Source organism: Typopeltis vanoorti, chromosome 3, assembly GCF_054136105.1.
Source record: "Typopeltis vanoorti isolate ZY-2024b chromosome 3, IOZ_Tvanoo_1.0, whole genome shotgun sequence".
Taxonomy (NCBI): domain Eukaryota; kingdom Metazoa; phylum Arthropoda; class Arachnida; order Uropygi; family Thelyphonidae; genus Typopeltis; species Typopeltis vanoorti.
In genome coordinates this window covers 131095612-131113677 of record NC_143551.1, presented here as the reverse complement: position 1 = coordinate 131113677, position 18066 = coordinate 131095612, and the positions used below count along the sequence as shown (strand labels likewise).

The 18066-nt window shown below is 33.7% G+C and overlaps 1 protein-coding gene across 1 annotated transcript in view; it reads right to left on the bottom strand.

Moving 5' to 3' along the window:
* Window positions 1-18066, bottom strand: part of unc-13 (protein unc13 homolog) — a 1156644-nt gene that overhangs the window by 625024 nt on the left and 513554 nt on the right. The window contains exons 13-14 of the mRNA XM_090416011.1: window positions 16302-16521; window positions 7433-7553 (exon numbers count right to left, since the gene is read on the bottom strand). Coding sequence (XP_090272137.1) covers window positions 7433-7553; window positions 16302-16521 — 341 coding nt within the window. The remainder of the gene's footprint in view (window positions 1-7432; window positions 7554-16301; window positions 16522-18066) is intronic.

Sequence of the window (18066 nt, the reverse complement as noted above, 5' to 3'; positions counted from 1 at the left end):
CTGACCTGTAAAGGACACACAGAATCTTGAAATAAAGCATCGAGTAACTAGAGAATAATAGAGGCTGTAAAATTGAAGTTTACCATTAGCTGTGTTTAGAACTGTAGTGTCTAAAGAATTAATTGAATGCCGGTAGAGTGAACAACTGTGCATATAAAACCTCAAGTTAAGGAATTATTGTGTGTTGCCTTATTTCATGAGTGATCAGTAGTACTTTATACAATAACGTTTGTTTATGTGTATTGTGACCGATGATTAATTCAGTTATTGTTTAGAAGATTTATTTTAATGAGTGCCGTATACTGTTTAAGTGTTTACAGTTATAAAAAGTGTTTACGTATAAGTTTATGAAGAAGGAAGATTATCAGTAAGATTATTCCAACCTTTAATATTTCTATACAGAGAAGTGAGTTTCATCCTAGAATTTCCTTATACTAACAGTAACTATTGCAGAGAATTAGCTGAAGTGTAAAATTAAAAGTGTTTGTTTGTGAAGAGGTGTTACTGCAATTTTTATTGTATTTGAAACTTAAAGAACTATGAGATATTGATGTGAAGGATCATTAAGGAACTTTATTAAATAGTTAAAAGGAACTGTGAGAAGACTGTACTAGAGATAACAGATTTACCATTGTCTGAGTTTGTATGATTGTACTTATCAGAGAAGCTAAAATGTTTGTGATATCTTAATTACTGATTTGAACTTAAGTGTAAAATTTGTGATTCTAAAATTAAATGTTTGTTTTTGTTAATCAAAGGTTGTATTTTGCCTGAATCTCTTTTACTGCACCATTCATAAAATATTCGAACCAAAGCGGGTAAATTAAGTAAGTTAAATATTCTCAGCCAGTATGTATAATAACAACATATAAAGGAAGGGTAGTTGAGAGTTGGTTTATCTTCAATTCTTGAACTAATTCAGATATAAGGTGGCGCAGTCTTTAAATATAAATTTTCTTTATATTTGAATTAGAAATCAACTCACAACTTATCAATTAATTAAGAACATCGTAATAGTAATCATGTCGGATCCAAAGTATAGATTAAGACGACGTAGGATCCAACAAATGTCATTGTAAACATGGATGAAATATTAACAAAAAAAAAAAAAGAAGTAAAAAATAATTTATTATCTTTTAAGTTTTTTTAAACTTGTGTTGACCTTTATTTACATTACTAAAATATAATGCATTGGCAAATAACTTTATTTTCCACTCTTCCAGGATCTTTCAAAGTCATTAGCCCGATGTTAATATACCTGTTAAAATATCTTCTGTTTATATAATAGAAACTTCTTATAGTAACAGAAGGAGCTAGTATGTATGTTTACAAATGCTAGAAGTATTCAAAGCAAGGGGAAATGAAATTATAGCATTGATAGAGTTCATTCACCCAAAACTTTTTGGTATAATGGCTCAACAAGGATGACATGCTGACAGGAATAGAGATAGAGAGATATGTAATCTTTCATAATGACAGACAAAGCAAAATAGGAGGAGGAGTGTGATTGTTGATGGCAGAGAAGTTGTGCCCATCTAAGGTGGAGATGCAAGGAGCAAATACTGACAGCAGTTTGAGCAGTATGGTATGAAGTGGAGGTGGATAGGATGAAATGTTTAGTAATGTGTAATAGAACTGGCAATGTGAAAGGCAGTGAGAAGGAAATGTTTAGACAAATTGGTCTGACTAATAAGAAAAGGATGATCATTATGGATGATTTCAATTATGGTAATATAGAGTGGAATGAAGAGACAGCATCAGGAAACAAAGAGAATGAATTTCTTGAATTTTTAAGGGATAACTTCCTTAAGGTAGGATGTAACAGAGGACACATATGGATCAAGGGTCTTGGATTTGATTATCTAATCAGAGGATATTATTGTAAATGAAGTGTCACATCTTCCTCCAGTTGGTAAAAGTGACCATGAAGTGATCACTTGGGTGGCGGCCAGCCATATTAGGACTTAAAGCAGAAAGGGTTATGTGGGGAATTATAGGGCAGGTGATTAAGGCAAGCTCAGGAGGCAGCCTGCAGTAATATGAAATGAGGAATTGCATGGGAAAGAAATCAATGCAACTTCTATACTCAGGAAGTATCTGACAGAGGCAATGACAGTGTATTCAAAAAGTCAGGAGATAAGATAGGATAGGTGTAAAATGAATGAAGAGGTGAAGCATGCAATCTGGGTGGGGGGGGGGGGGGAAAGCAAGCACTGTGAAGGCAGCACAAGATGAATGGAGATAAGCAGTTATATGAGAAGTATAAAGAGCAAGCAAGGAAGATGACTCACTTAGTAAGGATAGCAAAGGAGTGATATGAGCAGCAGTTAGCAAATGTCACTAAAAGAAATCCTAGATAGTTTTTTCTATATGTGGCCAGTAGAAGGAAGAATGTCAATGGAAGGATGATATTGGTCAGTGAAAATGTCAGAATGATAACCACTGAGAAGGATATAGTAGAGGTGTTTAATTAGCAGTTCATTAAAGTATTCCATCCTTGTGATTGCAACATAATGCAGAACTATACAGAAGTAGGAATGTGGTAGGAACCAATAATGGTGAGCGAGCAGGAAATATATGAGGAATTGAGTAAACTTGATGTCAACAAGGCCATGGGACTTAATGGTATATCACCACTAGTCTTGAGGGAATGTTCCAGGAAGTTAACAACAGCTTTAGCTCACATTTTTAAAATGAGTCTTAAAATTAGCCCAGGTTCCCAAGGAGTGAAAAGATGGCAAAAGTGTTCTGCTTCATAAAGGAGGTGATAAGACTAAGGCTTCAAATTATAGGTTAATCTGTTTGCCTGGAGTTGTTGTTAAAATGTTGGAGAAGCTAGTAATGACAAGGATTCAGAACTGGGCAAAGTTGAGGAGCATTATGAGAAGTAGAGCAGATGTTGTAGTTTTGCAAGTGGCCCTAAATAGACTGTCTGAATGGGTAAGTGTGTGGGGATTTCAGTTTAATGTTGCAAAATGTAATGTTTAAAATTTGAGAAACAGAGATGGGATGTAGAGTATAGGATTGATGGGGATATTTTAGAGGAGGTAGAATAGATGAAAGCTCTGGGGGGTGATGGTGGATAGGAACTTGAAATTTCTTGGACATTTTGGAATGTAGAAGTAAGGATGTTTTGATTACATTGTACAAGGCTTTGATCAGGGTGCATATGAATTACTGTGTGCAGATTTGGTTGCCAGGTTTTCAAATGGGTGATGAAATGTTGGAGAGGGTTCAGAAATGATTGACTAAGCTGGTTTCTGCTCTCTGGAATTTGGAATATGAGGACAGATTGAGAGAATGCAAATAACAGAACTTAGTGGATAGAAGGAAGAGGGAGACATGATCGAGACGTATAAGTTGGCAAGGAGTAATTATCAAATTAACATGGATGAGATTTTTCATAGAATATCTTGAGATAGGGGGAGAATGAGAGACCATTCCTGGAAGCTGTATAAGGTGGGTGTAAGCAAAGGGTGAGGAGTAGATTTTTTACATGAAGGTGATTGGAATGCATTGCCTGAGTGTGTGCATGCGTGCGTGCGTGCAGGGACAGTGAATGCATTTAAGCCGAGGTATGGAGCTATGCATGTGAGAGTGGAACTTCCCACAATGAGTCTCTTAACTCCACTGAAATCTATTGATATTAATAACTTATAAGAATTTGACTGCTGTGTTAATATCAACTTCACTAAATACAGGGTGATCAAAATTAAAGCATTCCTGTTTAAGGAATACTTTAATTTCGCTTCTAGACATCTAGTGATCCAAATGCTTTGAAACTATGCAGGAATACATTGTACATCATGAGAAAAAAAGATATCCAAGAAAAAAAAAAAGTACCTCCAAAATTCACTATTAGGGGTGTTTACAACACCCAATACATGGAATTTGCATATCACACAACTTGGTAGATGCCAGGAGGGCTTAAAAAGATGGACATGACATGGGATTTTTCCCTTCATTCTGGTTATTATTACAGTTCACAGTAATGACAATAACCTAGCCCCAATGTGCTTTGCTCTTGAAGCTGTACTACCTAAACAACTGCAATGCTGTTACACTTTGCAAATTTTGTAGCCTGAAAATGACGACAAAGTCCACTATCTCTATGTGCTCTGTGATTAATGATTAGCTATTTTGAATCACTGAGAGTTGCCCTGGCAGAGACTACAAACAATCAGTTCACAACAAATGAATGATGTTGCTACTGCTGTTGTGGAGTAGACCATGAATAACAGCATTGGTTCCTGAAGTGCACGTATTGTATCAAGACACACACAGATTTTCCTTACACAACTATTTCGAAAATTCTGCACTTCTACATATCCAAGATAAGCCTAACACAGGAGTTGCACCTGTGTTGCACCAGCGGGACTTTGAAAGTTGACTGATATTAGCTTTAACATTCCTTCCTCAAGTGGAGTTGGATGCTGCATGGAGATGTGAGGCTCACATTCACCTGAATGGAGTTGTGAACACCCAGAACTGCTGGTATGGGTTATGCAAAACCTGCATGCAATCCAACAAATTTTTTTTGCATTCACCCAAAGATGCTGTCTACTGCAGGTTTACAGCTGCAGTTATCACTGGGCCATTCTTTCAGGATATTCACCAATCAGGTCCTGTTACCTGCTCAGTTACTACTGAGAGATATCATGATCATTCTGGCTTCTGAGAACATTTCACAGAAGCCAGAATGATCAGCCATGCATTTCCCACTACATGACTTCCTTGATCACCTGATCTAATCCTTTGTGACTTCTGATTCTGGAGATTTCTCAAAGACAGAGCTTATCAGGATCATCCTGATAACTTGCTAGTACTGAAATACAACATAATGCAGCATGTGTGCAACATCAGTCCCTATCAGCTGTGTTCTGCAGTTTAACACACTGTGCAAAGGATGCAGTTTGTGGCATACTGGCAAGGGGCACATTAAGCAGTACAGCCCGTGAAAGCATAATAGAAGTGAATAAAAATGTGTTATTTATGCTTGTGTCGCTTTTCTCCTTCTTACACACACAAAAAAATTACTATATCTATATTTGTCTGATAAACAATCCATAAATCAAAGAGTACGACATGGATGCCCTCTGTCTCCAACACTTTTTAATATTTATAGTAATGAAATATTAATACAGTGGAACACCTTAAGCAATCCAGGTATATAAATTTCACGGAATAATAAAATAAATATCCTATTCTTTGCAGATGATCAGTACATATGATATATAAGTAATAATATAAGGAAGATGTCTATATGACAAACAAAGAGCAGTGTATGATTTAAACATTATAGTAGAACAGTTTGGAACAAAAATATCTATAGATAAAACTAAAACAATGGCATTTTGTGGACAAACTCGAGTTAGAAGTAAAATAGTTATTAATAATAAAATAATAGAACAGATACACACTTTCAGTTATACTGAATGTGAAATATCATATGAAGGAGAAAAAGATAAAATTAAAAACTTCAAAGTTTTTTACAAATTATAGGCCTGATAAATAGAACACTCAATCCAAATATTGTACAAAAAGAAACAAGCTTGAAAATATACAATATTTTAGCATTTTACAGTATTATATGGCAGCAAAATTTGGACAGTAAATGAACAAGATAAAAAACAGTGAAATGAGATCATGAGAAGAATTGTGAAATACGCATTATTAGACAGAAAAAGGAGTGAAGATATTTTAAAAGAACTAAAAATAAAATCAATAGAAGAAAAATGAAACAGTTACAAACGAAAATAGAACATGTAAACCGAATGGCTAACACCCGATATCCTAAACAATTAACAAAATCTAAAGCAACTGGAAAGAGAAGGCTGGATAGACCTTAAAAGACAATATTAGATGGATAATGAGACTGGAACAGACCAATATAGTCTATATCTGTAAATAATATTATGATGATGATCATACAGCACCCTCTGGTGGTGAATTTTGGGGCCCCCCCCAAATATCACCTGCATGAAGCACAGTGCATTCCTGCAAAGTTTCACAGCATTTATATCACTGGGTGGCATTCCACAATGCCGCAAAAAGGGATACTTTAATTTTGATCACCCTGTATTTTACATACTTCACTGATACATTTCTAGTCCTTTCTATCTCCACTTGGAATGCAATGTCAATCTACTCTTAACTGAGAGAAACATAACATTGTTCAACATTTTCACTCCTCAATGATATTCTTGATATAGCTGACTATATTCAATATGAACAAACTGAAACTGCAAAATGACATGTTAGTAACATTCATTTCATATATTACTGACTATAATGATATCTATCTTACGAAGCAACACTATATCGGTTTTTCCATATTGTTCAAAGTGAAGAACAATATGGAAAAACTGAAGAACTCTATAATCATTTGCTTGGGGTACTCTTAATTGCCCCCCCCCCCCTCCATATTCCAAATTCTCCTTAATTCCAATATCTGTCATTTGAAACTTAAACTTTATGCACATCATATAAGAGGACATTGCATTCAGCAAGGTCATCTTGCAAAAAACTCTTCTGTAAGGTTTACATCCTTTCTAATTTCATTATTCATTCACTCTGATTGTACTATTTTTTATTATCCTAACTTCAGAAATCTACAATAGCATTAACATTTTAAATGTGCACAAACTAACTCCCAAGTTCTATTTAGCTGGTTCTTCAAAGTTAGGTACTGAGTCTCTCACAGAATCCTACTCTTTAGGTTACACTGGTTAAAATGAAAAAAAAAAAAAATTAAACTTTGTAAATTTTTTAAAATTAAGCAATTTTATAAGTACATCTTTGAAAATTGCATGACTGAATGGAATAATAACTTTTTTTTTTATTTTTTATTTTTTATTATTATTACATAACACCTCCAGGCAGTCCAACGACTCATCGAGGATTATGTGCAGCTTTCTGCAAATTTAAACTTACTACTTGGAGCAAACAAGATATGAGTTCTACAATAATGTTATATATGCAAATTTATGATACATTCAATTTTTGTCAGAACACCCCCCCCACCTCTCAAATCAATTTACTGCACTTCTTTAAATATTTCATAAGAAAAAAGTCGCATTCTGGTTACACAAAATAGTAATATATAGTAACCTGCTTATCAAATAAAATACAAAATCCTGTTTATACAAAATAATCTAATTAAAGAAACAAAGTCTTAAGCACAGGAAATTATTTAGTATGATAAACAAGGTATTTTACATGATGAGTAGTCCATCCATAATTTCCAAATAACATAAAATGAAAATGTTGTTGTTTCATAATGTATACCAATTTTAAATGATAATGATTGAAATATAAAAAAGTAAATTTATTTAAAGTACTACTAAATAAATCACTATAATTATTGAGTTCATTTAAAATTATTTAAATTAGTTCATTAAACTTAAGGAAGAAAGAATGAGATAAGACTTACCTAATGAGTTCGAATATCTCAGGTTTATCTCTTTCTCTAACTTTCATCCTTTCTTTCATAGCCATAATAATATTATTAGCTTTGTCTTCAGCACCATGTTTTGAACTTTTTTCAGCAGCCCCTATAAGGAAGGGAGGAGAAATAATAAACTAGACTACAGCTCAATATTTACTTTGTAGAAGATGGTGTAAAATTATTTAACAAAATTAATAAAAATTATTTTAAAGATAATTATAAATATTTCAAAATAATTTTTGTAAGCAGTAGTAGTGTGAAGCTCACTCTCCACACTACTACTAAATAACGTCCATGAAGTATTTTAATAACACCTCATCTCAAATCAGATTCACCTTCTTACAACACTATTACTAAATAACTTTCATGACGTATTTTAATAATGCCTCACCTCATATCAGATCCACCTTCTTTCAACTATGTCAAATGCCACTGCTGTTCAAACAATAGCATGAAAACAGTTTATGTTCCTGGCACATCACAACACACAGAACACTTGCAAAAATTTTATTGTTGAACTTTCTGTAAGTTTTTTTTTTTTTAATCCTTCACAGCCAACCACCAAGGAACTGACACAAAAATCAGTACTATCAACTAACTCATGATGTTCTGGTTGATCATGTGGATATTCTCTACTCTCAAAACCAATAGGATTTAGGTTCAAAACTCTTATCTTATGCATGGTAAATTTTAGCTAAAATGCTTAAAAGGAAAATTCTTCTGTAATTCTTACATTGCTTTAAATTTCCCTTTTTATAGATAAGAACTAAGAAAACTTTACTCTAATCATCTGGAATTCATCCTTCTAACCAGGCCTTTGGAATTATGCAATGCACACACCATAAAATATTGACTCCACGATATTGGTGCATTTTTGGTTAAATAACATCTACTCGGCAATTCCACATTTCTGGTTTTTGATTGGAATTTCTACCTCGAGTATTGATATTTACTTTTTATTGCCTTGCACCTGAATGCAAATCAGGTGCAAGGCAATAAAAAGTAATAATATGTACTCTCTACCTCATGTTTCTAGAAACCAGAGGTAGAGAGTACATATTTTACTCTTGTTCTGTTAGTTCTTGTTTCATTTAGACATTTTTCTAAGTAATTACTACAGAAATCCAGAATATCTTTAGTTCTTAAATCACCTTTATCATCGGATTCCTTTATTCTTATAAATTTGTTATATTAATTACTATTATTATTAGTATAGAGGTACCTGCATGGAGTCAGAAGACTTATCATTGGAGACCTCCAATAACCTTTATACACATAATACCTATCATACCTCTGATCACTTTCCTTAGTATCCCATAATGCAAAGCACATCTCCTTGCGGACATGTATAATGCTATGCATTTTGGAAAGGGTCACTACCCAGACCAGTTTCGACCTTTACTGAGATCACTTCAGTGGGAGCCAGACCAAGAGGTGATACCAAGGTTGAAGCAATGCAGGTCATATTTCCATATGCCAGTTGACAAAAGGTGTCGCACCTTATTATTAAATTACTCTGGCTTAGAGAAAGATGTTGGAAGTTTTTTTCACTTGGTTAGACTATAAATTATATATTTAGTTTAATCCTTTATCCAAGTGTAAAAAAGTTGGTATCACCTCCAAGTCTGGCTCTCACTGAAGAGATCTCAATAAATGTCGAAACCGATCTGGGTAGTGACCCTTCCCATAATGCACAGCATTATACGTGTCTGCAAGGAGATACGCTTTGCATTATGGGATACTAAGGAAAGTGATCAGAACTCATTCCACCTTTGCCACGAGTTCCCCCCAGTCCTGAAGAAACTTCAGGTGCAAACTTTGTTTGCTTACACTTGGATAAAGGATTAAATTAAATATATAATTTATAGTCTAACCAAGTGAAAAAAAAAAACTTCTCATCACCTCCCTGTTTTCACTTGTGTGTTTTTTCAACATCCAAGTAATCCTTTCAGCTGTTTCACCAACCTATGCAATATGCCCTCTGAACATCTCTCTGTCCACCATTATCTCCAACCCTCTCACTTCATCAATTTCCTGCAACCTAGTATCATCATCATGATACACAGTATTACATTTTACAATAATAAATTCACAATCATATCCTTTGTTCACAATAATGCCGGTCTATTTAAATTACATTGCAAGATATGTCATCTTAGTGGACTACTGCCCTCCCCAGTTTTGAATTCATCAGTAAGCAATTGCCTTATCATTCCTAAAGTGTGCAGGAAAATATCATCTCCTTAACGGTATTAAATAAACTATATTTTCAAGGGTTTTTTTCCTCTTTAAATCAAAATTATTTTATTTTTCACCCAACAGTTTATAAGTAATGAATATGCGACTCTATACATACACACACACACATATATATATCTACCCTATATATATATAAAATTATAAGCCTTTTTATGTCATGTTTGTATGTCACGTTTTTTGAAACTCAGGGGCTATCCTGAGTGTCGAGTCATCAGAATTCAAGGAGCATAGCCCCCCCCAGAGAGAAAGGGATTCCAACGTAATGCATGCACTCTACTGTTGGTTTTATTCAGATTGGACATTGTTGTTCTCTGTCCAGACTGATAATGATGTCTTGTGATATGTAATGTAAGATGAAATATCTGTATAATAAATCAAATTAGACTGTCATATACATGTGATTCTATAATAATAGATTTTCTTATGTACTGAATTTACTGCATGCTTCTGCACAGGAGTAGTATTCTTGTTATCTGCAGTATGCTGGATTTTTTTCTTGGTATACTTCTTATTAAATAATAGCTTGGAAATTGAGAAAATGTTGTCAATGAAGGTCTTCATGCGTGAAAATAATTTCCATGACTTGCTTAGATAGGCGCTTTGGTTAGAAGAGTGGAAGCTGAAAACAGTAGTCTGACCATGGAAAGGATGAAAGGAAGTTCTGGAGGTCATCAGAAGGACACTTTGTAGTGCCCAAAGGAGACAAGGTTAGGAATGTATGCATTAGTTACACTCCATAACATTAGATGACTACTGGAGACCAAACAGTGATGTCAACTTCATTGAAGATTTTAATGTTGAACTGCCTAATACCCTTTTCCAGTTCTACTGATCAAGCTTGTAGGAATGCTGAGCTTTTTGCTATTATTAATAGCTAAACAAAAATAGTCCATCTACCAACCATAATATCAGATAATTCTCACCAGCAGTGAATGGAAGAGTGCAACTTGAACCCTTCCAAAGACCCAACAAGTGAGGCTACCAAACATCCATGCCAGTTGTGATCACCTTCCCTTAAATTCATTCACAGAAGATGCACTCACCACTTCAACAGGCAAGCTACTAAAGACATTTAATTGTCATTCGAAACACAGAAGTAAAAATAAATAAATAAATAAAATTGAATAATATTATTTCAATATTCTGCCTAATAGTAACTGATGCACTGTCAAAGATAAAATAACATAATAGGCAAAGTAAATTTAATAAGAACATAGAATATCAAGCAAGGTTCAATTATTTAGCTATGCCCCCTGAGCAGAGTCAAAAGTAGCTATTTAAGTTTTTTTGCAACCATTTTTATTCAGATTAGGAATATTCTGCAAAGCATAAGCAGATTCCAAGAACAATCTGTCACTTTTTAATCATATTCTTTTTAAAGTAATAATTCTCCATCTGGCAGATCTTTGGCTAAATGGAGAGAGGAACACCAAAATGATATATTCATCAACCAATACAGAGAAAGTGGTTTAGGAGACCAAGTGCTTGATAACCTACATGCTGTCAAATGGAGAAGAACTATTACTTAAAAAGAGTACAATTCAAATCAACTAACAGATTATTCTGGAAATCAGCTTATACTCTGCAGAAAACTTCCAAATATCTGGGAGACTAATTCTTATGTTCTACTCATATTACTTTGTCTACTATGTTATCTTTATCCCTGAAAATACCTCTGTTACTGTTAGGCAAATTACAGAAATAATCATATTCTTTTTTTTCCCCAACTTCTGTTTGTTAATAACCATTACATTCTCTCCAGATGCATGTCTAACCATCATTCAAGTGCAAATAAATTCAACAGGAGAGTTATTCCACTCACTGTTCTATGTCATAAAAATACAGCATCCATCCATTTCTTAAATGAACAAACTCAACTTCCACAGTTTCTCCCTCATCCTCTTTCTCAACATTTCACAAAATGAAAAATTTCACCAAATTGTTTTGCATAACACACTTTTACCAGTTTTATCATATCACTCCTCCTGCTGCTTACCAGTGTTTACAATGCACATAATCTATGTATACTCCAGATATTATCTTTGTAATTTTTCTTTCACAGTTTCTTCAGCTCTTCGGAACCCAGGAAGCCAAATGTGAGTACAGTGGTCAAAGTGCAGTCATACCAAGGCCTTGTAAAGAAACAAAATGACCTCTTTATCTTGACATGTTTGTTTTAGTATCACAATTATCCCTGCAATTATGGTTTTCAAGGAGAGTAAAAGATAAGAGTGTGGAGGGAGGAGAATGTGGCTCGGGTATGAGAGTAATGAGCTGAGACAGCAAGCAAAGTTTATGAAGATCATGAATAGCATACTAGAGGTGCTATGTAAAGAGAAAGAAGTGTAGTGCATAAATGAGTGGTCTGTTTAGTGTGACACAGAGCCAGAAGAGATACAAAAGTTGAAATAATGCAGGAGTCCTATATTATCCATAAAGTAGTCATCAAAAATCACCTTTTGACTACTTGTAATATGGATAATATATGACTTCTGCCTTACTTCAATCTTGGTATCTCTTTTGGATCTGGCTCCCACTGATGAGATGTCAATAAAAATCAAAACCGATCTGGGTAGTGGCCCTTCCTATAATGCTTAGCATTATACTCATCTGAAAAAGAACAGGTGTATGCTTTACATTATGAGATACTATTGATGTGAAGTCATTAGCCTCTATATACAAGTAGCTGAATCATGAAGATACTTCACACATAAACACTGTTTGCTTACACTTGGTTAAAAGGATGAAACCAAGAGTATAATTTCATTGCATCTTTAATTTATAGTATAACCAAGTGAAAAAAACTTTTAATGCCTTATGTGGACTGTAATTGCTTTGTAAGAAACTTCAAAGGAGTTTCTGAAATGCCCTGCACATCTAATCAGTGCATTAAAAATTCAAGGCATCATCATCATACTTTAAGTTTGTCACTATTTCTAAAAAAAAAATCTTGATCACACAGACCTTGTATATGACATATATCATGTTTTTAAACAGAATAATTGCCAATCAGTCATAGATGGCATTCAAGAAAAACCATTGAAGAAGACAACAGCAATATTCTTGGATCTCACAGCTGCCTACGATCGCGTCTGGAGACAAAAGTTAGCATTAATTTGGATATCAGATTTCATGAAAGGAAGAAAAATGAAACTAAAAGTTAATGGAATTTATTCCAACATACATCAAACTTGGGCTGGAGTCCCACAAGGTTCTGTTTTAAGTCCACTCCTATTTCTCATCTATATGAACAATATCCATCCTCACATAATAAATGACATAAAAATAGCATACTATGCAGATGATATAGCAATCTGGCACACAAGTAGTAATCCTCAACAATCTGAAAAAGTCCTAAATAATTCAATAAAAGCTCAGAAAGATGAGCAAAGGAACTTAAACTATAGATAAACCCAGAAAAAACAAAACTGAACATCTTCTCCACTGATAGAAAAAATAGACACAATTACAACCCTCAAATCAAAATATATAATATCAAAATAGAAAAAACAGAGTCTCCAAAATACTTAGACCTAACCCTAGACACTGAACTGAGATTTACAACTCATATTACAAATATATCTAATAAAGCTCTTAAAAAGCTTAATATCATCAAAAGGCTTTGTGGAACAAAGTGTTGTGCAAAACCGAAAACACTCAAAACTACATATATAGCACTAATACGATCCACTATGGAATATGCCTCATCAATCTGGCTCCAGCTTCTACTAGCTCAAAAGAAAAACTTGACAGAGTAAAATCGAGAGCAGCAAAAATTATCATAGGTGTAGTCTCATCCACAAATAAGTTAAAAGCTCAACAAGAGTGTGGGCTTCACATACTAGAAGAGAGAATAAAACTCTCCACAGTTAAATTCACTAACAGAATATCAGGAGTCACCAAGGATTACATCTCACTCAGGGCTTTCGATGCCTGGACAAGAAAATCTAGACTAAACAGATCATCAACGTTACAATATGATCAAGAAATTAGAAAATAGATTGACTAAGAGCAGCACTTATCCATTGAAATAAGCAAAGAGCCATTCTTTTCCACTATTCTACCAAAAAAATCACAATGATAAACTTAAATCTCCTTGAACCTTGTTCAAAAAAGGATTCACAGCAAGAAAATAAAAGAAAAGGAGTTGACACTATACATCACTTAAATAATCCAAACCATGTCATTGCCTACACTGATGAATCACTCAACCAAAGAGGTTCAGGGGGTTTTCTAACTCTACCTGGAGGCGAGGAAATGCAAAATCAAAACCACAGCTGGCAAAATAGCTTCAAACTTCACTTGTGAATTAATAGCCATACAAACAACTCTCAAATTCAGTAATAAATATTACAGAAGGAATAACCATCTACAGCGACTCAAAATCTGCACTTGAGGCATTAAAAAATGGAAAAACAAAACTCACACAGGAAATTCATGAAAACTACTAACAACCTTAAATTTGAAAAATAAGAACTGCACAATACAATGGATACCAGCCCATGTAAATATTGATGGCAATGAAAGAATAGACAGACTAGCCAAAGAAGTAAGATACTTACCTCAAAAATTACACCTACTATCACTAACTGATGCTAACTCTGCAGCCAAAATAAGATTGGTAAAACAAACTATCAAGAAGAATGAATTCAGTGAAAATAGAAAAATAACCACAATCATCACTAGACAAGGATGGTACATTTTAAAGGTATGAAAATTCAGCCAGATGGTAGTGGAGCTATGAAACATGCAAAAACTGTCCAGGAGTTGAACTAACACTATCTATATTTATTCTTGTCTAGCAATTGCTGCTGCTCTACAGAAAATTGACAATAACCCTAGAGAAAAGCTCTACTCCACCAAAGTTAACAGATCCATGGTCATGTAAAAATAATCATAATTTAAAATTCTGAATATTTTTACAAATTGTTTATGTTAGTACATTATTAGTTTTGGTTCCATAATACGTATTGTCGGCACTTGCGATGTGCATGTTATTGATGTTATTTTGTTAAAATGAAATGTAAAGCAGTTAAAAATTTATGTACTTACTGGATTTGGATAGTTGTGTTACTTTCAGAAATTTTATTGTAGTTTAAAATATTAAGTGTTGTGTTTTATGAAGACATTCGCTTGTTGATAACGGAGACAACGTGCCAGCAATTATACTTAGCTTCTCGCTTGCTACTTTCATGGAGTGCGCATGCTCACCAAGAAGTTTGATGGGTGATTGACAGCTGACAAGTGAGCATTCTGTATCGAGGTAATGGGAAGTAAACAAGAGAGCATTTGGGAGGAAAAGAGAACGCAGGCCGCAGATATTTAGGTTTGGAGGAACTTAAGTTTATGTGATAGTTGGAAGAAAATTAATAGTAGATTCCAAAAAAGGAATCGTAGAACCGTAAGTTTTTAAAAGTGGAGGGGTTAAGGCTGTCAATAAGTAATAGGTAATTAAAAGACGATATTGCTATTTGACATTCTAAAGGGAATGTCTGAAGAAATGCTGATTGGAAAGAAATTGCATGAAGTGAAAGTGTTTATACTTAGGTGAATTCAGAATATCTACACTTCAGTGTTAAGAAGAATTAATCTGTGCTACATGAGGCCTTAACAGAGAAACTGGCTATGTACATTTTGTTATTGTGTAAACGAAGTGTTTAGTCTAGTAAAATGAGATGAAGTATATGACTCAATCAGTAACAGATTGAGTCAGAGAATGGCTGATCTCTTAACTGTAAGTTTATTTAAAAGGCCTTTGGATCCAATTAATTTGTAGTTAATTATGTAACTTTATTTGAAGTGTATATATTGTTTGTGTTTTACTAAATGTGTTTATTTTGTATTTAGTCTTGAGTCAGTGATTTTTTTTTTTTTTTTTTTATTCTGAAAGAAAAAGTTAAAGTCATTGCACCAATCAGAGTGAACCCTTGTGCATATATAGGTACACTTGGAAATAAAAAAAAAATTGTTAGAAACAGAGATTAAATAATATAATTAATCTCATAACTAATAACAGTTATATCTAGAAGCTTTTCAATGGACTCAACAACAAACACAATCATTTCTGCTAAGTACAAAGGTTGTTACACATCCAGTGCCATTTTCAATCATTGATTCCCTTTCATTAAGATCTGAAACAGTGAAACAGCAAATCTCTCTTGTCATTTAACTTATGGTTGAGAAACTCTTTTGAAGAATGCATAAAGAAGATATGTGAAACTAGCAGGGAATAGTTGAGCATTGTGTTGTCCTTATACCATAACTCTCAAGAATTCATGTCTTTCAACAAGACGAAACCACAGTAATATTTTCAGGACAAATATTCACATAAGCATTCACACAAAGACTCTTAGGAGGATTATGAAAATGTTAGAAATATCTATAAAGACTATTTAGAAGATTATTTTCATTGCTGAATATAAAAAGCATGAAAAATGTTCTTTATATTCTTTATTGTGGTAATTTAGAACTATTTCCTTCTTGAATTCTTCCTATCAGTCCTTGAATCTTAAGTTAAAATAGATTGTGAAATGATATTCTCAGGAAAGCTGCAATTTATTCCAACAAATCCATCAATTCAAATTTAAGAACTTACTCTGGAGGCAGTCAGCATTAAGTAAATCTTTACATTTTTCATGGCATTTTACTCCACACTCTGTACATCTTACACCCTGTCGAGCAATTCCCCATAATAATCCCTCACATTCATAACAGTATGTTGGTGACGTGGCTGTCCATGGCTGGAAGTTATGAGGAGTTGTACTTGAAATAGGATAAATCAAGGCTTGTAGAGTCTTCTTGTAAACATGCATTTTCTGGTATTTAAAAAAAGGAAAAATGTGTAAAATGCAAAACTGCCACTTAAATTATGTTTAAGATATACTTAAAATATATGATTCACATTTTTCAAAGAGCAGTAACAGTTATAGAAATTTTGAACAATAAATTAAACAAATTTCAGAATCTCAAGGTAAAAATTTGACACATTTCATTTTAAACTTTCAGTTTAAGAGACTAGAATGATGAGAAAAAGAATGGAGCAGGGCAGTGGGAAAAGTGGCAGAAGACTAGTTCACTGATTAGATTTTTTTTTATTTATTTTAAAGTACAAATAATGCATGAATTTCTCCCAGCTTCAAGTAAAAATGAATTTGTAAAAATTTAATAATAAGGTCAAAATTTAATCCTATTTTTCCCCCTATGAAAAAAATTAATAGAGCCCTTATAGTAGCTCAACTGGCAAGGTAAAGCTGAGGATTTTTTTTGCTCATGAGACCTAAGTTCAGAGATTACCTGTCAAGGATGCAAAGAACTTTATAAGGAATTTTAACTGAAGGTAAGCAACTGTTCTTATACAGAGGTAATTTTTTTCCCCCATCCCACAAAACAAATAAACTAACAAGAGAATAAACATGACCGACAGATATCTACTATACAGAGAATATTAATGGGTTTTTAAAATGCCATTAACTGGCTATGATGGACCACTTGAATATAAACACCTAATGAAAATACGAATGAGATAATGCTTTCAACTTTATTATTAAAATTTATATTAATAAATATTTACATCAAGTACTTCAAACCTGGTCCCTCTAATATTTATTAATCCACCAGAGGAAAGAGGATTAACAAATATTACAGGAACCAGGTGTGGGATACTTGCTTTGATTTCAAGTTTTATAATGAAATTTATTTTGATTTTTCAAGAATATGTAAACTTTTTTTTTGTATTGGAATTAAAATAAAATCTTATTTTTGTTATATAAGGCATGTTCAAAAAAAGACTGAACTTTTGCTATAAAAACTTTATTGCTCATTTTACAACATTTTAAGCACTGTCCCGTTTGAAGTAGTCCCCTCTACTGGCAAAACACCCTTCCTAATGTTTCTTTCATTGTTAAAATGTTTCCTACACACTTTCTGTGATGGCATGTAGTTCTCTTGTTGCCTTTTCCTAAATCTCCTGTATGGTTTGGAAAAAACGTCCCAATATCTCATCTCCTGTTATGATGTTCTTAAGAAAGTTTTCATTATCAAGCAGTTCCTGACTAATTTCAACACTGTTCTCTTTCTGATCATCAGTCAACAAGCATGGCACGAATTTTGCACTGACACAATGAATCTGAAGTTTTCAGTAAAACTTTGATGGCAAGATCCTATGTCGATGCCCACTTTGTCACCAACTTCTTGGACAGTTAAATGACGAGTTCCCATGAACTCTCTCTCGAAATGGTCATCATCTGTTGATGCGAAAGGTCGTCTAGGCCTGGAATCTTCACTGACTGACATTCTGCTCTTTTTAAAACACAAACTACTCACAGCACAGCGTTCGGCTCATACAGTCTCCTCCCTGTATG